This window comes from Abramis brama (assembly GCF_963993115.1).
Source record: "Abramis brama genome assembly, chromosome: 13".
Lineage (NCBI taxonomy): Eukaryota > Metazoa > Chordata > Actinopteri > Cypriniformes > Leuciscidae > Abramis > Abramis brama.
In genome coordinates this window covers 2,896,785-2,923,213 of record NC_139975.1, presented here as the reverse complement: position 1 = coordinate 2,923,213, position 26,429 = coordinate 2,896,785, and the positions used below count along the sequence as shown (strand labels likewise).

The 26,429-nt window shown below is 36.6% G+C and overlaps 2 protein-coding genes across 2 annotated transcripts; one reads left to right on the top strand and one right to left on the bottom strand.

Annotated features, from left to right (window-relative positions):
- Positions 1–8,120: 8,120 nt before the first annotated feature.
- casp3b (caspase 3, apoptosis-related cysteine peptidase b) lies at positions 8,121–15,190 on the bottom strand. The gene is made up of 7 exons (XM_084133457.1): positions 14,901–15,190; positions 14,032–14,098; positions 12,798–12,934; positions 11,934–12,062; positions 11,687–11,862; positions 8,601–8,715; positions 8,121–8,517 (listed from the first exon to the last, which is right to left on the bottom strand). The coding sequence occupies exons 2-7, from the start codon at positions 14,091–14,093 to the stop codon at positions 8,288–8,290; spliced, it is 849 nt and encodes a 282-aa protein (XP_083989583.1). The 5' UTR covers positions 14,094–14,098; positions 14,901–15,190; the 3' UTR covers positions 8,121–8,287.
- Positions 15,191–16,653: 1,463 nt separating this feature from the next.
- dhrs13l1 (dehydrogenase/reductase (SDR family) member 13 like 1) lies at positions 16,654–23,625 on the top strand. The gene is made up of 5 exons (XM_084133019.1): positions 16,654–16,920; positions 17,714–17,832; positions 18,879–19,002; positions 19,672–19,998; positions 22,862–23,625. Exons 1-5 carry the CDS (start codon positions 16,794–16,796, stop codon positions 23,122–23,124), a joined length of 960 nt encoding a protein of 319 aa, XP_083989145.1. The 5' UTR covers positions 16,654–16,793; the 3' UTR covers positions 23,125–23,625.
- The last annotated feature ends 2,804 nt before the right edge of the window (positions 23,626–26,429 follow it).

Below are 26,429 nucleotides of genomic sequence, written 5' to 3'. Positions count from 1 at the left end.
CCCGGCCATTCCTCCTCAGACGCAGCGATCGACAGGCTGTCGTCGTGCTCGATCGATCCGCCGAAGGAGACAAGGCCCGCCACGTGGTTGGGGGGGCGCTGGTCTCTTTCGAACAGTACCGGTGAAGGTGTCTGCTCTGGAGAAGGCGAGGCACACGGGGACACGGCCGGCGTGCGTTCGCTTACATCCATGCTTTCAGGGGGCCTTTGGCTGCGGTGTTTCTTCATCCTCGGCTGAAGTAGTGCCGGGAAGGGAAGCGCGGGTGAAGCAGCATCGCCATCTCGAGAGAGAGCTAGCCGTGTTCGCAGCACAGAGATCGGCATGCTTTCGCAGGCCTCACATCCACCGGCAGAGAGTGCATTTTCCGCGTGGTGAACTCCCAGGCAAGAAATGCAGCTCGCGTGTCCATCGGCCTCGCGCAGCTTGAGTCCGCACGTGGCGCAGGATGAACTAGGCATTTTTAAAGAATATCCCAGCTAACACAGTTACGTTGTGAAGACGTAACCGGACCGGACCATATTCGTCGTAGCGACGTACCACATAACGTACCAGTGACGTAACTTTGTGATTCCCATAATCGTCGTGGCGACGTTATAGTGGTACGTCGCAAGAACGTGATGAGTACGTCTTAATGACCAAACTGGCATGTTGCGAGGACGTAACATCAAAGGACCATATTAGTCGTTGCGACGTGCCACATAACGTTCCAGCTACGTACCTTTGTGATTCCTGTATTCGTCGTGGCGACGTTACATTGGTACGTCGCTGGAACGTGGCAGGTACTTCCTAACGACCAAAATACCACATCCGCATTTATTTTTAATATACTTCACACCTTTAGTCCTGGGAATTAAGATGTGCTTTATCGATAACCTTGAAATCCATATAGAACTGATAAACTCAAACATTTCATTCTCTGCTGTAAAACCTTATAAGTTCTAATAGGGAACTGTGTATTGTTTTCTGTTAATAAATTTAGGGATCAATACATGTAATGGAAACCAATACAAACCCCTATTAAATTCTAAATAGAAAATGGCCCAAAACCACACTGCATTAATTTATTAATCAGCATTTATTCAGTGTTACTTTGAACAAACTAAGCCAATACATTTTGAACATTAATGATTTTTTAACCATGTTAACAAGTAATGAGTACAGAAATGTAACATCAATTAATTAATCAAAAAACATAATCAATGAATAATGTAACCATCTATTAAAATGTTTTATTCTTTTTATTGAAAAAAAAGCGTTTGATATTCTTATTGATACTACTCTCTATAATTTGGCTGAAAAACAATAAAGTCCTAAAAAAAAAAAAAAAGAAATGAAAAGATTCAGCAGTATCTTTATTATAAATTTTATTTGCAGAAATTGGTTAAATTGTTTCCTCTAGTGTCCTATGAGGCACCTACTACAAATGTCTGGTGGTGATGTGCTTCATTGCTTCACTACCAGTAGCTAAACCTGAATAATGCGACAATTACCAAAGATCTAAAATCCTTGAGCTTCTCTGAAGCTAACAAATAAAATAAAAATATTGTTCATAAGGAACAATATAGATTTCTAGCATTTCTCCTGTATTATTTCGCCCACCAGCGGAGGGCAGGGTCTTCTGAGGCAAGGAGGGGAGGATGGTCTCTCTCTATATATTCACTTTGGATCTTTGCAAACTGGGAGCTGGAAAATAAAAAGTGTACCATACTATTGTAGTCAGGTTTATAGTTTTTTGTTAGAAAGGAATAAGAAAATTGTCTAACTTACGTATTCCTCCTCCTCCTCCTCTTCCTTATCCCGAGCTGCACTGTCACCTCATCGTCCTTCACGTTTCGCGTTTCACGTTTATTGTCATTGTCATTCAAAAATGAACAGCAACGAAATTGTGTTGGAGCATACAACAACAGTACATGGTATGTATTAAAGTGCACTAACACCAGTGCAGATCCCCTTCAAATAATAAATAATAAATAAATACCCCCTGTGTAAACATGGCACATCAAAAGTATATGGTTGTTGAGGCACAGAACCAATGACATTCACTCTTGGTAGCAGCAAAGAGGCTTTACAAAACAACTCAAAAGGCATCCAAAACAGAGAGTATGGTCAGAGTTGGATATAGGTGTAGTTAATGCAGCAATGCAAAGACCAGTTCACAGTTATTACAAAGTGGCCCTGGTCATTTCTAGGCTTGACGACTGCAATGCTCTTCTGGCCGGACTTCCATCATGTGCAACTAAACCTCTGCAAATGATCCAGAACGCTGCAGCTCGTCTTGTCTTCAACGAGCCCAAGAGGGCCCACGTCACTCCTCTGTTCATCTCTCTGCACTGGCTACCTCTCTCTGCTCGCATCAAGTTCAAGGCATTGACGCTTGCTTACAGATCTATCACAGGCTCAGCTCCCTCCTACTTTCACTCACTCCTACGAGTCTACATCCCTACCAGAAGCCTACCATCGGTCAACGAGCGACGTCTCGTGGTTCCATCACAGAGAGCCACAAAATCACTTTCCAGAACATTCTCATTCACAGTTCCATGCTGGTGATGCTCTTCCCACCCTCATCCGGAACGCAGAATCCCTGACAACATTCAAAAGACAACTGAAAACCCATCTCTTCCGTGAGCACTTCCGCATAAAAAAAAAAAAAAAAAAAAACCTTCCCTTTCCCTTTAAAACCTCACTTATCGGGCTTATGCTACTCTGAATAATGCCTGAACTTCGTATTTTGCACTTCTTGCGTTGTTTTTGCCTCTTCATGATGACTCGCTTAATTTAGTCCTAATTTGTAAGTCGCTTTGGATAAAAGCGTCTGCTAAATGACTAAATGTAAATGTAGAGCAAGGGGCTAAGCACACACCCTTGGGGGGCCCCGGTGTTCATTGAAAGGGTGGAGGACATGTGCTTGCCTACTCTAACACACTGTGTTCGATTTGTCAGAAAATCCACAATCCAATTGCACAGCGAGTTGTTAAAGCCAAGGTGGTGCAGTTTGGCTCGGAGTTTAAACGGCCGGATTGTGTTAAAGGCCGAGCTAAAGTCGACAAAGAGGAGTCTCGCATAGGTGTTCTTGTGCTCGAGATGTTCCAATAGTGTGTGGAGCACGATGGCGATGGCGTCCTCAGTCGACTGGTTCCGTCTGTATGCAAATTGGTGTGGGTCAAGTGATGGTGGTATTGCGCTTTTAATGTGAGTGGTGACCAGCCTCTCAAGGCACTTGGCAGGAATGGAGGTTAGCTGCCTTCCTTTTTAAGGCAGCTAAAACAGAGGAGTACTTTATTAATGTTGCTAATCTACGGCTTTTAATGCAGTTTTTTCGAAAATACAGTAAAAACAGTAATATTGTGAATATCATTAAAATGTAAAATAGCTGTTTTCTATTTTAATGTATTTTAAAATGTAATTTATTCCTGTTATCAAAGCTGAATTTTCAGCATCATTACTCCAGTCTTCAGTGTCACATGATCCTTCAGAAATCATTCTAATATGATGATTTGATGCTCAAGAAACATTTATGATTATTATCAGTGTTGAAAACAGTTGAGCTGCTTAAGATTTTTGTGTAAACCATGATGCCTTTTTCAGGATTCTTTGATCAATATAAAGTTCAAAGGAAAGTTTGAAAGTTAAATCTTATAACATTATAAAAGTCTTTACTGTCACTTTTGATCAATTTAATCCATTCTTGCTATTAATGTCTTCCAAAATCTTACTGACCCCTAACATTTGAATTGTAGTGTACACAAAAACATGAAGCAGCTCAACTGTTTTCAACATATTAGATAATAATCAGAAAATTTTCTTGAGCATCAAATCATCATATTAGAATGATTTCTGAAGGATCATGTGACACTGAAGACTGGAGTAATGATGCTGACAATTCAGCTTTGATCACAGGAATAAATTGCATTTTACAATATATTCACATAGAAAAGAGTTATTTTAAATGTTAATATTATTTCACAATATTATTGTTTTACTGTATTTTTAATCAAATAAATGAGTCAGTAATATAGGTACAAATATGGTGGGGGAAAATGGATATGAAGTTATTTAATAAGCTTCCTCAGTTCACCCTGTGTTTCCCACTTCTCTGTCAGCAACTTCCTTAAGAATTGTTGAAATAGTGGAGCTTTCCCTCTGTTGTAGAGGGGTTATTTTGCCGCTGCTAAAATAACAGAACATTTATCAATATTTCTTTACCGTGAAAGATTAAAACGCATTTGAACTAGTTTCAGACAATTTTAGCTCAGTGTAAGTGACGTCATCGATTAACAGCACATATGTTTATGTTAAATATCAGCTTGTTAAATAAATGAGTCAACTTCCAATCACCCATTCAACTGCCAGCAACCTTTACAAAACTATCATAACCTCTCATCTACACAAAGACGTGATTATAAGCCCAAACTTTTGTAAACAAGAGCTTAGGTTAGCCTAAGTTACCTCTTCTGAAAACGGTTGAGATGCTAACAGACTTTTTCGAAGACACTACTAAACCATTTCTATAAAGTAAATACTCAACAGATGTGTGTCAATAACACGTAAGAAAAGTGTCAGGAACAGTTGTGTATATTATGTGTGTGATTTTAGAGACTAAACTCACCTGAAAGCAGTGAAAACAACAGCGAGAGAGGGAGCTTTGCTGCTAATCAGTTATGTTGCTGCGCCGTTTCCATGGCAACTCTGCGCCGCCGCCGCTCCAGGGTTTGAAAGCTACTCGAATGTTCAACCCGCACGCGCATAAAACACGTCAATCACGCAGCATTTACATAAATAAACATCTAGAATTAACACATTAGGCTACATAAATACAAATCTCATGAATTTAAAACTCATTTTGAAGTTCTTCAAGTTTGAAGTTCAGTTTGAAGATTTTTTTTATTGTTGTTTTTACGAACACCCAACCTCCCACTAAACATTGGACGTCGGATAGACGTGCTGATCATGTCTATATTGGGTCCGTCGGTCCATGACCAATTCTGGACATCTATTTGACGTCCAAACTAGGTCCACTATTTGGACGTCCACCCATGACCCAATTTGGACGTCATATTGACGTTCAACATTGGACCTTTGAACTGGGTAATTTTTTTGGACGTCATTTGGACATCTATGACAGGTGCAGGAAATGTACATGATTACTATGTAATATTTTTTTTATTTACAAATATCAACATTGTTATTTTCCAAAAACTCCATTTGATCGTCTCAGCATCAGGTGATAACTGGAGACGCGTGCAAAGGTGTGATGCTGTAGCTCAAACAGTAGCGTTGATGCTTGTGTGTGTGTGTGTGTGTGTTCTCATGAGAAGAAGCCGCTGTTTTGTTTGAGCGCGATTATTGTGTTCTCATGAGAAGAAGCCGCTGTTTTGTTTGAGCGCGATTATTGTTTGGAAAAGACTTATCTAATAAAACACACGATCCACAGCAAGCCGACCCCGTCTCCTTCCTTCTTCCCACAAACAAACTTCTGTGGACGGACGTCAACATTAGACGTGCGGAAGACGTCGAAAAAAGACGTCGCCTGGCGTCACAAAACAACCCCTTCAATGGACTGAATTTGGACATCCAAAAATTACATGAAAATGACGTCACTCCGACGTCACATTGCGCAGTGGGCTCCTATAATAATAATAATAATAAAAAAATAATAATAAATATAACAATAATAATAATTATATTCAACGTTTATATATACTAGTGCAAAATGCCCACGCAAAATCAGTTTTTGTGTGTGTTTAGTAATTGTTGGTTTGGTGCCCGTGAAAGAGACTGTGAACGCATTGAATTCAGGGAGCAGGCTAGGTTACTACAAATGATGGCTGTGAATAAACTATAATATTCAGAAGTAAACAGTGTAGCTGACAGAGTGTTTATGTATACCACAACCTTCTAAGTGCTAGTGCAAAATGCCTGTGCAAAATCAGTTTTTGTGTGTGTTTTTAGTAATTGTTGGTTTGGTGTGTTTGAGTGCTCATTGTTACAATTACACAGCAAAAGTTCAGTGACATTTTTATTTGTGCTTGGTAGAAAGCACACAGTGAACTCTGAGAAAACGCTATGCTTGAGGAAACAGTTTGTGAATAGGCTACTACAAATGATGCCCGTGAAAGAGACTGTGAACGCATTGAATAGGATATGTTTAGTTGGTGAATAGCATAGGCTACTATTACACAGTAGCGATAACGTTAAGCGCACCAGAATGAAATATAATATTCAGAAGTAAACAGCATAGCTGACTTACAGATTCAGTTTACATCCACAAATGAATAAGCGCGTCGATTCAGGGAGCAGTGCAAAGTGCCCGTGCAAAATCAGTTTTTGTGAGCTGATCGCCGTCAAAAAAGTTCAGGAGATATTTCTTAGTGATGGCTGATTTCAACAGTTTCAATATGATAGCATTTTGAAAAAAAAAAGTGTCATGAATTTATTGCATTTTTTGGGGGAAATAATCCGTTTTTATAATAGATCTTTGAAAATCCAAATCTGGATTTGAATTTTTTATGATATTATAACCTAAAGATGCTATGTGAAAGTTTGAAACACAAAATAGTGGTTTTCATCTTGCCACTTTCTTGGTAAAGAAAACACATTTTTACTCAAATTAATCAAAATGGATTTATCACGTTCTGGAACCAAACTATAATATTCAGAAGTAAACAGTGTAGCTGACAGAGTGTAAATGTCAGAATGTTTATTTTTAAACCACAACCTTTTAAAAATGATATATTTAACGATATCTTTAGCATTTCTCATCCAAACAACGTCAAACTTGGCACTGCACTTACTCGTGCCCGTGGCAAGACACCTGTCGAATTTGAAATCCATCGGACTAACGGTTCGAGAGATATGCGGTTAACAGACACACACACAGACAGACGTTCCTGTAATTTATAGATAGATATGTAACGTTGTATATAGCCTATATAACGTTTATATTTATGACAAGGTTGTGAGGACGTCATGGTAAAGTTCAATTTTTTAGAAGCTTGGCTAACGTTCCAGAAACGTTGTGGGCACGTCCTCAAAAGACGTCGCTAGTTTATCCCATGGAAAACGTTGTAGAGACGTGGTCCACTGGTCTCCAGATAACTTTCCAGATAATTGCATTAAACATTATCCTAGTGATAATATGCCATTTGGATATTATATGGAAAATTTCCTAATTCATCAAAGATTTTATTAAGTTATCAGTAGACCAGTGGACCACGTCTTTACAACGTTCTCCATGGGATAAACTAGCGACGTCTTTTGAGGACATGCCCACAACGTTTCTGGAACGTTAGCCATATTCTCTTCAATTATACGTGACAAATCTCTCTGAATTCACACTATTTACTCTCGTATAATTATTAATTATAAGCAATTATTCAATAAAGAGGTCGATAAACTAATGTTAGTCAGACGAAATGCGCGCGGCTTTCTGTTGAAGACTGAGGTAAGCGTGTGCTGCAGAAGCGCGTGCAGAATCAGAACAGGGGCGCGCAGTAAATATTTGTATGCTTTTCATACTACGCGTAACCTTGGCTTAATATTTTTAGCTGTAAAATTGGATTTATTTGAAAATTATAATGCATTTTAACGCGATCTAATCCAGGTTTTAATAAACTGTATCTGCAAAAATATTTTCTTTTGAAAAATGACACATTTTAGCATAATAACATAGGCCTATTATAAAAAATAACCTGTAGGGAACATCCTGGGAAGGTTCCCTTTGGTGGAAAAAATGTGGTTATTAATAAAATAACCAAATGGGAACCATGGAATGTTCTGTGTTTGCTGGGTATACATTTACATACATAAATACACACACACACACACACACATATATATATATATATATACATATACATATATCATACAGGGTGCAATGTTGGAAAGGGTGTATACATTTTATGACTGAATGACTGGAGTGGCCAAACAAAAAAGTAAAGTCATAAGTGTCTCTCTGATTTATGGAGATAATTGTTCAACATTATGAATGCTGGAGGAACTGGAGGAACCCTGGAGGAACCCTCTGACACCGAAACGTGCAACGTCATTATTAGAAATTTAACAGCTGACAGATATTCAACATAATTCATTTGTGAGACAGTCTAACCAGTGAAATATCAACAGAGTTCTTGTCATATTTTATTACCATTTTGTAAACTATAGCAAATAAACTGATAAAGTGAGAAATGTTGAAGGCGTCTGAATAAATGTTGGTTTGACTGCATACAATAAAAATGCTTTAAAAAGTGTTTTTATCCCATTGCAACTTAATCAGTAAAATAAAGATGAATTATTTAGGGAAGTGGAGTTCTTTGGTCAGCAAAGACACAATGCAAGGTATCTGTTTCTTTCCACCGAACCCTGGCATATTGGAGGAGGATTCGAAGTCGAGCGCCACCTTGTGGTTGACACGTGTCAAGATCTGCATGATCTCCAGTTGCTTGCCGTATTTTGACAGCATCTCACAGAGCGAGGACATGAACCAGGAACCCTGAGAGACGTTCCTCCAGGAGTAATACCCTGAGGAGAGACAGAAAGCACACGTTTGAGGGCGAGTGCATGTGGTTTTGTGAGGAAACTGCATTGAGCGAGACATTAGATACCTGGTGCCGTGGAGTACGCATACAGAAAATCGGCCTCCACTGGAATTCTCTTTGTTTCCGTGTCACCTTCACCGTCTGCTTCAATGCCAGAGTCCAGATCTGTGCCTCGACAAGCCTGGAGACACACACAGGGTTAACACATCTGTGAAAGAGCAACTAAAATAACACTCTTAAAGGGATAGTTCGCCCAAAAATGATATTTAAGCCATGATTTACTCACCCTCAAGCCGTTCGAGATGCATATGTCAATCTTTTTTCAGACGAACACATTTTAAGTTATTTTAGAAAATGTCTTAGATCTTTCAGTGGTTATAATGTGAAGCAATGGGGTCCAGCTGATTCAAGTCGCAAAATGTGCATGCATCCTTCACAAAAATAATCCATCCGGCTCCAGGGGGATAAACGAAGGCCTTCTGAGGGTAATCCGTGCAGTTTTGTCGTAAAAATATACATATTTAAAACTTTATAAACGAAAATAACTGGCTTCCGGTGGCGGTCGGCGCGCGTTCACGGAGATGGTTGCTGGCAAATGACGTAGGACGTAGCGCAGGAAGCGTCGTGACGTAGACCGAGCGTGACAGCGCAGCCAGAGAGCAGAGCAAAACAAAACTCTACGTTCGCTCTACGTCACGACGTCTTTCATCTCCATGAACGCGCACCGACCGCCACCGGAAGCCAGTTATTTTCGTTTATAAAGTTTTAAATATGTATATTTTTACGACAAAACTGCACGGATTACCCTCAGAAGGCCTTCGTTTATCCCCCTGGAGCCGGATGGATTATTTTTGTGAAGGATGCATGCACATTTTGCGACTTGAATCAGCTGGACCCCATTGCTTCACATTATAACCACTGAAAGGTCTAAGACATTTTCTAAAATAACTGAAAATGTGTTCGTCTGAAAAAAGATTGACATATGCATCTCGAACGGCTTGAGGGTGAGTAAATCATGGCTTAAATATCATTTTTGGGCGAACTATCCCTTTAAGTAAAAATACAGCTTTTAATGTGGTGTTTTTAACATGCTTTAAGACAAACCATGTGCACTGCTGTCGTGCGAGTGAAGGTGCGTTAAGGGCCCCTAAGTTAATGATCTTTACAACGGAAGTGAATCTGGACAATAACTTTATTTTAGATCTGTTGTAAAGCCAAAACAATCTCTGTTACTGTAATCTCCTATTATCACTGTAAAGCTGCTTTAAAACAATCTATATTGTTAAAAGCACTATATACAGGTGAAACTCGAAAAATTAGAATATCGTGCAAAAGTTCATTTATTTCAGTAATTCAACTTAAAAGGTGAAACTAATGTATTATATCTCAGAAAGTTTGAATATTACATGAAATCAATAAAAAAAAGGACTTTAAATACAGAAATGTCGGCCCTCTGAAAAGTATAATCATGCATATGTACTCGGTACTTGGTTTGGGCCTCTTTTGCATGAATTACTGCCTCAATGCGGCGTGGCATGTATGCTATCAGCCTGTGGCACTACTGAGGTGTTATGAAGACCAGGATGCTTCAATAGCGGCCTTCAGCTTTTCTGCATTGTTCGGTCTCATGTCTCTCATCTTTCTCTTGGCAATGCCGATAGATTCTCTATGGCAGCGGTCCCCAACCTTTTTTGCACCACGGACCGGTTTAATATCCTACAATATTTTCACGGACCGGCCTTTAAGGTGTGGCGGATAAATACAACTAAAATAAAATGATACGACCGGCATAAAAACTGGGGTATTTTTTAAATATAATAATAAACGTGAATCCAATGTGTAGGCCTACTCGCAACTTTATAAGCAGCGTCCTCATAACATCGCATCTAAAGACAACTGGAAAGCCTGAACACAAACAAAATGCCCCCCAAAAGAAAAAATCTCCATGTTTTCGGTGCTGATGCGTTCATGTACTAACATGTAAGGGTGGCGCTGCCAATAAAACACCTAAAAGCTGTCACAACGAACAGGCAAAATGAATGATTATGAATATGTAAAATACAGCAGGAGACATTTTAATTGTTTACTAATAAACAAGTGTTTTCTGTGTCAGTGTCGGCTGCAAAGAGGAAGTTGACGATGCTGACTCGCGATCTTCACAGTAGTGAACACGCCAGAGAGAAATGCACATTTCATACGAATTACATAAGCAGAGAACAGTCAGTTTTCTTTCGTTTTGAATTGTTCTGTTTAAAAGTTGACATTTCAAGCTTTCTATATATGTCTCAGGTCTGTGAGGCAAGTAGGCTCCCTTATACGCTGAGTTTCGGTTCATTTATGAGACGAGCTCCAGTTCATGCGCCGGCGCCTCCGTGTCGTGATTATCTATTTTCTAATATATTTACTTCTTATTTATTAAATCCAGGCAATTGGTTGATGAAACATTTATTAAAATTAAGATACAATAAATACAAAACGAAATTAAATTTAAAAACAGGCTTTGTGCTTTCTGTTTGAGGTCTCTGTGAAAGTTTTAAAGCAGTCTTTAGTGCCGCTTTCAGAGCGCTCACGTCCGTAACGGAGAACTTATAGTCATGTTTTTTCTTCTTCATGACGCATTTTTTGACTGATGCGACTTAGGCTATAGCCTACTCCGGAGCGATTTATAGTCCGGAAAATACGTTAAGTTATTAATTCTTTCTGTGCGGCCCGGTACCAAATGTCCCACGGACCAGTACTGGTCCGCGGCCCGGGGGTTGGGGACCCCTACTCTATGGGGTTAAGGTCAGGCTAGTTTGCTGGCCAATCAAGCACAGTAATCCCATGGTCATTGAACAAGGTTTTGGTTCTTTTGGCAAGTCCTGCTGGAAAATGAAGTCAGAATCTCCATAAAGCTTGTCTGCTAAAGGAAGCATGAAGTGCTCTGAAATTTTCTGGTAGACGGCTGCGTTGACTCTGGACTTAATAAAGACTCTGGACTTTAAATCATCAAAATTATAACAAACAAAGGCTTGAAATATCTCACTTTGCATGAAATGAGTCTATATAATATTAGTTTCACCTTTTAAGTTGAATTACTGAAATAAATGAACTTTTGCATGATATTTCGAGTTTCACCTGTAAATGAAGGTGACTAGACTCATGACGCTCACCTGAATGAAGAAAAGCTTGGGTTTTCCCACCAGTGAAGTGCAGCGATCTCCTCTGAAGAGCTCAAACAGTGTCTTCAGTTCTATAGCTCCATCCGTGCCATAAATCATCCCATCGTCTCCATGACTCAACAACACACACACAAACATGGCCGACTTACTGTGATCCTCCCGAGACACTGAGGATGGAAGACTCCGTGAGTTTATGAGCCATTCAATTATTATAATCAATCAGTGATGCAAAACATACCTTTAGTTAACAAATCCTTCATCTCTGAGACAGTTTGATCATTCCTAGTATTGACTTTGAAGCCTAGCTTTGAGAAGGTCGCTATCGCATTCTTTGCATCCTCGTCTGTCCCGTTACGAACTCCCATTCCTGTTTAAAAGAGATTAAAATTAGGATAAACAAAACCCCTAAAGTGTCCTGAAACCCCTCTGTTTTAGCCTGGTCGTTCACGCCTCTGAGTTTTAAAAACAAGTCTCTAGAAATGGACGTGAAAACTGTGGAAAAGTGGGAATGTAGTGGAGGAAAAACAACCAATAAAACACAGACCTGCAACACACTCATTATACAGACCCATGAATATTAAAGGTATAATATGGTATAATGCCGCTTTTTACATGATGTAAAATAAGTCTGTGAAGTTTTAGCTCAAAATACCCCACAGATCATTTTTTACAGCATGTTTAAATTGTCCCTTTTTGAAGGTCAATAAAAACGCGTCATTTGGTGTGTGTTCCTTTAAATGCAAATGAGCTGCTGCTCCCGGCATATGCGCGCCGATGTTGTCAGAATTCTCCGCTGTAATGCGATCTCATGCGTAATACAGCACAGTGATTGGATTGAAGGAGCTCTCTCTCATGAATAAATGCAGAGATTAGCTTGAGGGTCAGCTGACATAGAATCGAGCCGACAGCCAATCACACTTCTACCTCACATTCCCGGATGTTGCTTTTCAACCCGGAAGAACAAAAATTGCTCAGAAAAACGCAAAAATAACCAATTTATTGGTTGTATTGGAGTGTTTTTAGTGTTTTCAGTGATGTGCAGCCTGTTCATATCTGTTCATATCTGTTTCAGGGTTTCGTGTGTGTGCTTCCCAGCTCTTACCTGTTTTTCTGTCGAAGTTCTTGTTGTTGATGATCACACATCGTCCCAGACTGCCGTAGTTCATGTTGTACTGGAAAGCATCAGAACGTGGTTTGGCATCCGTTTGATCGACTCCGGCATCCGTGAGAAACGAAGTCCTGCGAGAGCAAATACTTATGAGTAATTCCTAGGGTTCCTAATTCCTAATTTAAGTGGAAATTATAGACAGTCACTTCATGAAGTGGTTAGGTAGCAGATACTTTCATGAACTTCACATCATAATCTGAAACCACGCCCCACACCGGGACAATCTAACAGTCTCCATTGACTGTGCATTGTGTGAAGCTGCCTCCTTGTCAATTTACAAAAAACAAAACCATGTCTAAAAGCTGCCATGTGACAAAGTGTGCAGCAAACAAGCTAAAAAAAACAAACAGAAATACGTTTTTTATAAGCTGCCAAAAAACGAGCGTTTAAGGACACAAAAGTGAAAAAATTGTGGGATCCTGACACTCAGTATGCACTAAAACTACACTATGTGTAGACATTTTGTCACTAGTAAGTCAAATATCCAAATGTCATGTTTTCCACTTCATTTCCTCCAGTAATTTTTGGAGTAAATTTTTGTTCCTGTTTTGCTGGCCTTTTGTGGTTACGCACTATTCAAATGATTGATCATACAATAAAAAGTCCCCCTGTGGTGAAAATCCAGCTTTTAATGTTGTTTATGTGTCTATGTGGTGTTTTTAATATGCTTAAACCATGTGTAAATTCATAAGTCGACACCATTGCTGAGTATTTTCTCCTTAAAACTGCAGTGAACCAAAGACAGTCTCAAAAACACGCTTTGAAATCGCTGGTGTTTCTGACGTCACAAACTACCTTGTAACCAATCAGATCAACGTGTGATCGTCAACCAGTGGATCTCTGAGCTGAGTGAGTGAGTGGAGGCGGGGCTCATTTGCATATTCATAGAACCGTGCATACTAAATGAGGCAAGGGTGTCGAATTACATTCAAGATATTTTAAGGCATGAAGAATTTTTTTCAAGGAAAACACGTTTAAATATGTAATTTGGTGTCATTTTAAGGGATAAAATGACTGGACTAAGGGGGACTTTAACATTTTGGATGATCTTCTCAGTGATTCCTCAATCAACAATGGGTCGCTCTAATTCTGACCTACATATCCATCTACGGTTTCTTGTAATTATATGTTTGTAACGAAATAATTTCCATCAAAATCAAACACATACTCTTGTGCGTTCCCTTTTCTGGCGTCCACAGTGTCTTCACCCCTGGGCTTTCCGTCCGACATGGTCACTAAAAGAACACCAAAGAAACAGATGTACTGATTAATAATGCAACACATTTCCAGCAAATAAAAATAAATAAAATAATAGCTATTATTCATTAAGCATTCTGTATTCTTGCAATTCCAGGAAATGCAGCATGGGTGAGTTACAGTAAGTGTTTAACTGTAAATGTATTTCACATCCTGCTTTATTTCCTTCCGCCATGCTTTTGTCATTAAAATCGAAAGGACATTTTTAGGTAACACAACAATATATATAATTATATATTCTGTTTATGTCAAACTTGAGTTTTAGTTGTGTCAAAAACAAAACCAACTGGTTTCAAAGACATTTCCTAAAAAAAACTACAGGTGTGTCAGATAACGTGTTTGCTTCTTTCTAGATTTAGATGATCGTCGTGAAGTCATAATGAGCACAAATATCATTATCATAAGATATACAAACATGTCACAGCTTGATGAATGAAGGCTGGCTGAGTCATTGTCACTTGAATTGGGGTCACAAATTGCAGTAACAGAAAGTATGTCAGGCTGTTTCTCCATATTGACCAAGACACATTATGAAATAAGCTTAATGTTACTCTTCTTCTTTAATACGATACGTTTTAGTCTTAGACTGTCTCAGAAATGTCAAAAACACACAGACTCTTCAGTGATTCTCTTTAGTGGCGTTTACACACAGTCACGTCTTGTTATCTGAATCCATTCGTCTTAAAAACACTCCAAAACATTCAGAACTTCTTTTTTTTTTTTTTTAAGATCAAAGCAAAGGTAAAGATGCAATTAATGGGAATAAAGTAAAGAACTTACAGGTGTGTTGTCAGATACTTTAATTTCCTTCTGAAACAGAAACTGAAATTCAGGTCGTTTTTATAATGGGGTGGTTTGTGGTTTCTTTTGCAGGGAGGAAGAGCGCAGTTTACGGTTAAATATTAATTAAGCAATGTGTTTTTTTAGTTTTTTTTTTAAATCACCCAATAACGAAAGCTAACTCATAAATATTAAATAAATGCCGCATACGTTCCGTTTTATGACCAATGTTGTAATCGTAAAAAGTTCCGTGAGACTGTCGCTCCTCCCACATGCCATCTACAACAAACGAGATTCTACGCATGCGCAGTAACATCACACATTAGGAGTGAGGCATTACATAAACACACTAAATAATCTTTTAGTGTACGTATTTATACAGTAGTTGTCAGAAGTGGTGTCTAGCCATAAATGTGATTGAAGATATATATTCAATAGTACGTTTTTTTTTTTAAATAATACTTTTTATTCACAGACATTAAAAAAAACATTACATTCATTTCTTACCACTCAATTAGCGGGACTCTTTTGGTCAGTAAACAAAAACTTCTCGGTTAACTTCATATTTTCTTCAATTATACGTGTCAAATCTCTCTGAATTCACACTATTTACTCTCGTATAATTATTAATTATAAGCAATTATTCAATAAAGAGGTCGATAAACTAATGTTAGTCAGCAAAACGAAATGCGCGCGGCTTTCTGTTGAAGACTGAGGTAAGCGCGTGCTGAAGAAGCGCGTGCAGAATCAGAACAGGGGCGCGCAGGAAATATTTGTATGCTATTCATACTACGCGTAACCTTGGCTTGATATTTTTAGCTGTAAAATTGGATTTATCTGAAAATTATAATGCATTTTAACGCGATCTAATCCAGGTTTTAATAAACTGTATCTGCAAAATATTTTTTGTGTGAAAAATGACACATTTTAGCATAATAACATAGGCCTATTATAAAAATAAACCCTAAAAATAACCTGTAGGGAACATCCTGGGAAGGTTCCCTTAGGTGGCAAAATTTGGTTATTAATAAAATAACCAAATGGGAACCATGGAACGTTCTGTGTTTGCTGGGTATACATTTACATAGATAAATACACACACACACACACACACACACACACACATATATATATATATATATAGTGCAATGTTGGAAAGGGTGTATATATTTTATGACTGAATGACGAATGACTGGAGTGGCCAAACAACAAAGTAAAGTCATAAGTGTCTCTCTGATTTATGGAGATAATTGTTCAACATTATGAATGCTGGAGGAACTGGAGGAACCCTGGAGGAACCCTCTGACACCGAAACGTGCAACGTCATTATTAGAAAGGAAAAAAATAAATGTTGGAGAGCTTTATTTCAAACAAATCTAAACTTGCACACATTTACAGCTTGTGATCGAGTTCACTGACAAATATATCAGAAATTATGCATTTAACAAATATGAGGCTTTATCAAACACTTAAAAGGAAATAAAAATTGCTTCATTCTGAAAAACAGCTTGTATGTATTTGCTTTGCATATGCTTGCCTTAGCAAACAGCACTAACAAAACAGAGTAAATGTAAGATATTTCACTACATTACAGCCATTTATAAAGTTATAATCTTTATGGAATCCAGTCCAGCAAGTTCTTGAATTACATGCATTGTGTGTGTGAGATACGGACTGGAGGAAAGGTGAGGAGCTGTGCCGTTTGACCTGAGACACAGTGACTGTGCACTGATTCTTCAGCTTTATTGTGTGTAAGGGGCCTGAGTAAATGTTGTGTATCACCCGGATGTCATTACATAACACACACATTCCAGAGCATCAGACAGTGTTTAAAACAGGTGTGACTCCAGATCTGCAAGTCCATTCAGATCCAGCGCGCTCACGACTGCAAAAATGATTCTCTTTCTGGGTATTGTGGTTTCTTTATTAGCTGTATATTTTATTTGTCATAAGATCTTTGTCCAGAGGAAGACCTTCACAGGCACTGCCAAACTATACGGGAAGACCGTCATTGTGACCGGTAGGTGAAACACACTTTTGTGCAAACGTTTAGTCTGCATGATTCCTCAGAGGTTGTTCAACTGCGTAGATGTTTATCCCTCGGGCGAGATGACAACAGACACTGGATATCAGGATAAAGCACCGTGTGGAGAGCAGCTCGGGTCTTGCAAGAGTTTCATGAGAAGTGTTTGAGATCATATTGAGATCTCTGACTTATGATTGCAGACTTTGCAAATCTCCTGAAATAGGAGACGAGATGGAGTCTGAGTCTGCAGGAGAATTCTGCAACAATCTCCGTTTAACTGTGAAATTAAAGAGATATCATGATTGTTATGATATATATATATATACACAAGCTAAGAAAAATGACAAAAGCATTGTAAAATGTAATAAATTACTAAAATTAAAATAAAATAGATAATTAAAAATATTAATAAAAACTACACTAGTGTTGCAACATTACTAAAATAACACTGAAATGAATATAAGCATTGCATGACATATAATACTAGATAATGCAGTGGAGAAACGGGCCTCAAAATGACTTAAATTAAAAGTGTAATGAATTTTGAGGGGGAAAAGTGTGATTTATTGAGCTGGGAAAGTTATATGAAACCATGGGCATTTTAATAATGAATATATAATTGAGCTTCAAATATTTCTGTGGACAATTGAGGTCAAAAGGTCTAAATGAGGTTCAGCAAGCGCAAGTACTTCACATGAAGCCGTGATTCTGTGCCGTCTACGCTGAATCATACAGAACACATATTCCATGTGCCATAATTATAATAATCCCTGCATGTGTCTGACAGGTGGGAACACTGGGATTGGGAAAGCGACTGCGTCTGCGATGGCAGCGAGAGGAGGACGAGTGATTCTGGCCTGTCGAAGCAAACAGAGAGGAGAAGAAGCAGCTCGAGAGATCAGGATGGTGAGTGTGAGGAAGACCGGGGCATGTTGTCACAGGGAAGGTGTTCGTATTGACCCATTAGTGGGGCATGTTGTCACATTAGAGCCTCTTCAGTGAACCTTGAAGAGTAAAACAAGTATAATGGATCTCAAAACAATTCTTGTGTCATAAGTATCCTTAAATTGTGTTCAGGTCATTTTGACCCGGAGAGGATTTTCCTGCACCCAGTTACTTAAATGCCAGTTACTGTTATTGCATTGGACTAAAATTTACTGAGTCTAAAAACTTTCCATTTTTTTAAATACTTTTTGTTGGATTTCTTTTTTTCACATTGTAACACTTGTGCAATATGTGAATACTATTTGTCAACACTTTTAAATAATTCTCATTAATTTACTAACAAACATTCTACAAAGGCGAGACACTACAGGCACAAACGTTGTGTTTCCGTGCACTGGTCGATTTCCAGATATTTGGCTTTTCATAATGTGTCTCAGACTAGAAAAAAATCTACTTTTCCCTATTTGCGTCGAGATTTAAATTATAATACATATAGTCTGCGAGATTTTCCTCCACTTCAGCAACACTTGCATGCACCAAATTTTACAGTTTTATTCCTATCTATATTCTGAAGGTTTTTATAGAAGGGTTTGTTAATATATCATTTGTCTGATTTTATATAACAGTTCAATCCTAAAAAACTTTGTAAAATTATTATTTTTCTGGCTGTTGACAGTATTTTCTGATTTATGAAGAGATAAAAAGAGAAATCCAAAATTCCTTTAGTAAAAACCTTTAACTCTAATATGTCAACAAAATCAAACTGTTCAGTTGTTATCAATCGTTCAGATTTCTGCTGTGTAAATGTGAATTATGCCCATTGCATATTTAAAAATTTCAGAAAACTTGCAATACAAATACATTAATAACTGCTAAAAAGTTATCAAATAACTATATAGATATCTATTAGTAATCATTTTTATGAATGCTACATTTTCACACTGCTTTACTTATATCTATTGCACAATCATTGTAAATGATAGAACATTATAATACTTTCCTCATAGGAAACTGGAAATGAGAATGTGATCTTCATGCAACTGGATCTTGCGAGTCAGAAATCAATCAGCCTTTTTGCGGAGAACTTCCTGAAGGCCGAGCGCAGACTGGACCTGCTGATCAATAACGCCGGTGAAATATCTGGACACAAACACAAACACAATTCAGTCTTAAACCCAAGTATAAAACTTCACTGTCACATGATCCTTCGAAATAATTCTGCTTAAAATGCTGCTTAATTTGGTTACACTTTATTTTAAGGTGTCATTGTTACAGTGTAATTATATATTTAAGTACTGAGTAATATTAATTAACTACATGTACTTACTATTAGGTTAGGGTAGGATTAGTTGCATGTAATTATGCATAATGTATAGTTATTACTAACTTCATGTAATGTGTAACAAGGACACTGTAAAATAAAGTGTTATCCTTAATTTTTATTAAAGTTTAATTTCTATTTGATTAATTTAATACCTTTTCATTAATTGTCTTTTCAACACTGATAATAATCATAAATGTTTCTTGATCATCAAATCATCATATTAGAATGATTTCTGAAGGATCATGTGACACTGAAGACTGGAGTAATGATGCTGAAAATTCAGCTTTGATCACAGGAATAAATTACACTTTACTAGATATTCACATAGAAAACTGCTGTTTTAAATTTTAATAATATTTCACTGTTTTTACTGTATTTTTGATCACATAAATGAGCAGAAGAGAGTCTTTTGTTCCAAACTTTTGCCCACCGACATCATGAATGACACCTGTTGTGTGTGTGTGTGTGTTGTCCAGCACTGGCCGCTCCAGGACGCACTGAAGATGGCCTCGGGATGATCCTGGGTGTGAATCACATCGGCCCGTTCCTGCTGACCAATCTCCTGCTGGAGCGTCTCCAGGAGTGTGCGCCGAGCCGGGTGGTCAACGTGTCGTCCTGTGGTCACGATCTGGGCACTGTTGACTTCGACTGCATCAACACACACAAGAGGCTCACTCTGGGATCATCCGACGCGGATGTATTCAGGGCTTACACTGCCAGCAAGCTCTGTAACGTGCTCTTCACACACCAACTGGCCAAGAAACTGGAGGGAACCAACGTCACAACCTACAGCCTTCATCCCGGTTAGTGATCAATCATTCATTCAATTCACGCTTATTTACAGAAAGTCATATTACAATTTAGAGTGTATGTTATCAGAGGAAACTGTTTAAGTTATGCATTTCAGAAATGTACATATACAAAATCACAGTTAGCTAAACATTTATTAATTTAAACAATGTAGTAATTGAATGTAATGAATACTTCTTTGTTAACAAATGATCATGACATTTAGAAAGTAAGAATGTGCAATATGCCAGTAGTATTTGTAAACATTTTTGAATAATTCTCATTAATTTACTAACAAACATTCTACAAAGGCGAGACACTACAGGCACAAACGTTGTTTCCATGCACTGGTCGATTTTCAGATATTTGGCTTTTCATAATGTGTTTCAGACTAGAAAAAAAATGAAATTTTCTCTATTTGTGTCTAGATTTAAATTATAATACATATAGTCTGCGAGATTTTCCTCCACTTCAGCAACACTTGCATGCACCAAAATTTACAGTTTTATTCCTATCTATATTCTGAAGGTTTTTAAAGAAGGGTTTGTTAATATATAATTTGTCTGATTTTATATAACAGTTCAATCCTAAAAAACATTGTAAAATTATTATTTTTCTGGCTGTTGACAGTATTTTCAGATTTATGAAGATACAAAAAGAAATACAAAATTCCCTCAGTAAAAACCTTTAACTCTAATATGTCAACAAAATCAAACTGTTCAGTTGTTATCAATCGTTCAGATTTCTGCTAAGTAAATGTATACAATTATGCCTATTTAATTTCATATTTCAGAAAACTTGCAATACAAATTTATTTTAGCAGTTATTAATGTAATCAAATAACTATGGTAATATCTATTAGTTACCATTTTCCCTTGCACTCTTAAAAATAAAGTTCCAAAAGTTATTTTTTCCAGCAAATGTCATAAAATTTTGGTTCCCCAAAGAACCTTTCAGTGAACAGTTATTAAAATATATTCTTTTTCCAAAATAACCATCTTATAAGAATATATTTTTTTAATATACAGATTCAGATTGTTTTATTTAGTGCCATGTCAGCATTCAAGGCTATTTTCATGGCAAAAATTAAATTACAAAAATACAAATATCATATACAATAAAAACCAAACAAACAAAAAACATCAAGTCATATTATACAAGATTTTATAAATTAACATATGAATATATGTTATATATATATATATATATATATATATATATATATATATATATATATATATATATATATATATGTATGTACTATATATATATAATATATATGGAAAAAAAAAAAAATATATATATATATAGCCTATATATATATACACACAAATATATACTTAACCCTCAGAGAGTCTTCGTTTAGCAGTCACACTCAGTGCCTTCCCGGTCAGAAGTGACCGGACACCTAAAAATGAAACTTCCTCCATCCCAGTAAAAACCAATGCAATTTAATTTTGTTCTATAATATTTATTCTTTTTAATTTAGTATTTTGAGACAATTTGATTGAACTTATTAATATTTATGCATTATTTATAGTCCATTTTTTGCCATTGAAAATAATGATTTTTTTTTTTTTTTCAATTTAAAAAAAAAAAAAAAAAAATTATACAGTATTTTCGGTTAAAATAGAGACTAGGCTTTCAGAAAAAAAATAAAATTAAAATAAATAAATAAATTTATTAAACATAAAATTAAATAAATCATGTTATTGCATGGGTTTACCACTAGATGCCTGTATAGCTCTAAATGGAGATGCTTGTGAATTCTAGTTGTTTTTGGACCAAATTACTTACTTTTAAGATGTGGATTGAATGTATTTTTTTAGAAATTCTCAAATAATACTTTTTGCCAAGGTTTATAACATTTTATTAATTATTATTTTAATAATTTTAATAATTATTATATTAATTATATATATATATATATTAATTATAATTATTAATTATGTTATGTTTTTCACTCTTGATGTTTTAGAGTTTCACCCCTTCATTGCTGAGCACTTTTTTTCTGCATCGTGGCCGATTTGTAGAGAATTTTTGTGTTTTTGTCAATTTCCCATTCATTTCCTATGGGGGTCATTTTTGACCAAAGACCACGAGTGTGACTATTTTTTGTATGACCACTTAGCATGCTCGGATCATGAACTAAATTTTTTTTTGTGCTCACATACCTAATGCCAGAAAAGTCACCAAGTTTCGTAACATTCCGATGAAGCTGTGATTTTTAAAAATTCAAAACAGATTTTTTGTAATCTGAATTTATTGGTGTGTATGTGTATAAAAGTGTGTTTGTATGTGTGTGTGTGTGGGTGGGTGTGAATTTTTTGCACTCTTGATGTTGTAGAGTGTCACCCCTTTACTGCGGTGTACTTTTTTTTAGAATCGTGGCCGATTTGTAGATTGTACAGACAAAAATTCAGAGAATTTTTGTGTTTTTGTAAATTTCCCATTCATTTCCTATGGGTCGGTCATTTTTGACCGAAGACACTGAGTGTGACTATTTTTTTTACGACCACTTAGCATGCTCGGATCATGACCTCAATTTTTTTTTGTATTCACATACCTAATGCCATAAAAGTCACCAAGTATCATAACCTTCCGATGAAGCTGTGATTTTTAAAAATTCAAAACAGAAAATTTTTCGGTCAGAAGTGACCGAGGACTCTCTGAGGGTTAATCAACCTTTTTACACTATAAAGAAGATTTTGTGCAATGGAAAGATTCCATGGATGTTAAAAATTCTTTATGGAATCATCGAATGCCAATAAAGAACCTTTATTTTGTAGTGTGTTCACCTGGCGTGTCTTGCCTTAATAGACCAGCACCCGTTTCCCTCTTTCTAACGGTGTGTTTTCCACGTTTGATCCGGTGCAGGGTCGGTAAATTCCGAGCTCGGCCGTGACATCAATGAATGGAAGACGCGTATCCTCAAAGCCATCGTGAGCCGGTTTGGAGCGACAGACCCGGTGTCGGGAGCTCAGACGACGCTGTTCTGCGCTCTGCAGGAGGACATCGAGCACCTGAGCGGCCGATACTTCTCCGACTGTCAGCTGGTGCAGGTCAAGCCCGAGGCCAGAGACGACGGGGTCGCCAAGAAGCTGTGGGACGTCAGCGAGAGGTTATGTGGCATGATCTGAATACACAGACAACACTGTACACTCTGCTGTGAAATATGTACTGTACTATTTTTGTTGTTGTTGCCGTTTGGGTTCATTGTTCAGAATCCAATTAGTACTTAAAGCTGTTATGTGTAATGCATTATAAAGGTATTCAAAATGTACGTTATAATGAATGGTCTTTTCATAAAGAATTGTAACCAAAGTTAAAACACATTATAATATTGGCAGATTCCTTGTTACATCGGTAACTGGTTGTTTGCCATGCGTTTTAATGCATTATACCTTCACAAGGTTTAATTCTGCTTTGAAAAAGACGCACTATGAAATGTATTAAAAATGTACTTGAGTATGTTTTTAGTAAATTACAAATATACTATAATGCATTTTTAATACATGCATTTTCTTTTCCACTCGTACCTGCGAGTCTATTTATCACGTCACACATTCAAAGGCTTTCAACAATCTGAATGTTTTTGTACTGTACTTGTTAAAAAAATAAATAAAGACAATTGTAAATGCATCTATCTTGCAATTTGTTGAGGAAGAAGTGGCATCACCTTCTAACAGCAACTTCAGAAGAAGGAAAAAAACAGCAAAAAAAGAAAAAGAAAAAAAGATTGTGGGTAATAAAGTGTTTAAAAAAAAATAAAAAATAAAAATTGTTTAGGAAACATTTTTCTACACAGAACAAAATGCCATAGCTTCTCCTTTCTATACTGATTACTGGATGATAAATACAGCAGAAAGAAATCCATGTTAGTTCTGGATTTGGTGATTTTTGTATGGCATACAAAAAAACATGCACTATTAAACCATCCAATGATACACGATTTTACAAAGCATTTTTCCCCTTTAATCTGGACAGGCAAAGTGTAGAGAACAAGATTAGGTTCGAGCTGGATGAAAGAGGTTTAGTCTAAAAGCTCACGGCAGTGACATGGCCGTGTTTGTGCATTTTCAGGGAACTTGAACTACTAGTGCTTGTTGAACTACAAACAAGCATGTGCATCATTTCAGCCCAAGAAAAATGTATTATAAGTCAGAGGTCAAAGGTGTGAGCGAAAGAAGGGCATCATTTCTCCTTTGATGTTGCCCAATCCTCCTTCATACTCACATTAAAAATGAACTATATATATATATATATATATGTGTGTATATCTAAATTCATTTTTATGTTTAGTTTTAATTGTTTTAGTGCGTGTTCCTCTTAAAAATAAAGGTTAAGTTCCTTTAATAGTTCCACAAAGAACCTTTAACATCCATGGAAACTTTCCATTCCACAAAAGGTTCTTTAAAGTGGGACAAGGTTCTTCACTCCAAGAACAAAAGTGGTTCTTATAAGAACTGTTGACTGAAAGGTTCAGGGGAACCAAAACGCTTTAAGGCATTCCACCGAAAACACCTTTTTGGATTCTTATTATTAAATAATAATCTTATTATCTTTTTTTCCCCATTAAGTTACATTTTACTAAACAAAAATGGGAAATATTTATTTTCTTTTAAAAAATTGAAATTCTGACTTAAAAACTAATTATGACATACTAAGTCACTTATAGCATAAAAAGTATGACAAAGAAAGTCATAATTTTGACTTTTTATCTAATTTTTTAAATCTCATTTTTTTATTAAATTGTCATTATAATGACTTGATATGTTATAATTATGACTTAGTATGTCATAATTTCACATTTTTATCTCATAACTATGACTTGGTATGTCATCATTTCTAAATATTAAATTTTTGTCACAATTATGACATAAAATAAATTTTTTTTTTAAAGCTGCACTAATGTCCTGTTTTTGTCCTCTGTGCATCAATGTTCAGCCCTACTCGTCACACAAACTTAACCGCCTTCACAAAAGAACCTTTTGTCTACTTGTTACAAGCATGCTGACATATGCATATTAGTCATATCTCTCCACAGTTTTGCACGTTCATTCACTCAAACGTACACTTTATCAGACGAGCTCGGGTGGGGCATTCTGGGACAAAGGGTCCTAATGACTAATCGCCATCACAAACTTTACCCTAAATACAAATGCATCGAGAATAAAGGCTCGTTCACACCAAGGATGATAAAGATATAGTTCTAAAAATCGTTCTGAATATTAAAGAATAGCAGAGTAACAGCTGGACCAATCAGACACAATTATTTGTTATATTGTCCTATTGTTTTATGTCCTGTTTATTGCTAAAAATAAAGTGGCCACATGGAAAAGCATAGGAAGGAAAGACACATAAAGCCTGTAAAACAGACCAGTTTATAGTGAGTGTTCTATGAAGGAACATATCTCTAACACATTATGTCTTTTGTGTTGTATACTATTTTATGCATACTTTATGATAGAAGCACCAGTTAATGTAACCTGACCTTTACCATGTTTGGTATCAACGAATTAGTATTTTGATGATCTAAATGATTGTGTGTATTATTTGTTGATACCTATGCAACATATTAGCATTACAAGAGTCTGTTTTTCTGCATCAACACCCAATCCCGTTACACATGCAAATGAGTCAGCTTCCAAACAAAGGAAGTTTTCCCTCTGAAAAACTGCACGTTTCCCATTGGTTAAGCCAACCCTGAGAGCTGAGACTTTTCCCAGACTTTATAGAGCATCTATATTATAGAGCATCCAGTTTTCTTTTCTTTTTTTTGTAATCTTATGTCAATTACATACATAAAAAAAACGTTGGTTGGCATTTGTAGAATTTTAGTTAAGGTCATATCAGAATATCAGTAAAAAATTAAAAGTTACATTATTGTGACATTTATGGCATTTTTCGTATTAAATTCTGAGATTTTAAATTCACAGTGGAACTGAAATGTTCAATATTTGCATTAGGAGATTAGGAGGAGAAACGGTCTGAGTTTAGGAGGTAACTGCGGCTTTACCGAGCTCAACGGCTCTGATTGGCCGAGCTGAGATATAAATTAAACACCATTTTAAAAAGGGGGAGGAGCTGCTCGATAAGCCCCGCCCTGTCTTCCTGTTTCAGAGGGCATTTAAACTGTCGTAAATCTTCAATGCTTTTGGAGCTCAAGACTGAAGTTTGGTCTCTTTTAAAAAGTGAAACTAAAAAAAAGTTATAAAAGTTTACTATTATGACAAATGCACAAAAATACCATTTTAAAATTTTATATTAAATACATATTTTCCAAACATTATTTTACTCTAAAACTGAGAAATACTGAACAAGTTGTGTTCCAAATTTAAGGTTGATATCTCAAAAATTGAGCTTTCAGTGTTTAGTCGCAGTACCAAACGCTTCCACTAGATGAAATTCGTCTCCCATTAATTTCATTTTTGACCGCGAACAA

What these genes read in the sequence shown, in the direction of transcription:
- casp3b (XM_084133457.1), bottom strand. Translation starts at nt 14,093, where the DNA reads ATGTCGGACGGAAAGCCCAGGGGTGAAGACACTGTGGACGCCAGAAAA. An exon ending in AGAAAAGGGAACGCACAAGA is followed by an intron (nt 12,935 to 14,031) that starts GTATGTGTTTGA and finishes TTGCTCTCGCAG; the next exon opens with GACTTCGTTTCTCACGGATG. An exon ending in GAACTTCGACAGAAAAACAG is followed by an intron (nt 12,063 to 12,797) that starts GTAAGAGCTGGG and finishes TCTTTTAAACAG; the next exon opens with GAATGGGAGTTCGTAACGGG.
- dhrs13l1 (XM_084133019.1), top strand. Translation starts at nt 16,794, where the DNA reads ATGATTCTCTTTCTGGGTATTGTGGTTTCTTTATTAGCTGTATATTTT. An exon ending in GAAGACCGTCATTGTGACCG is followed by an intron (nt 16,921 to 17,713) that starts GTAGGTGAAACA and finishes TGTGTCTGACAG; the next exon opens with GTGGGAACACTGGGATTGGG. An exon ending in CCTGCTGATCAATAACGCCG is followed by an intron (nt 19,003 to 19,671) that starts GTGAAATATCTG and finishes TGTGTTGTCCAG; the next exon opens with CACTGGCCGCTCCAGGACGC.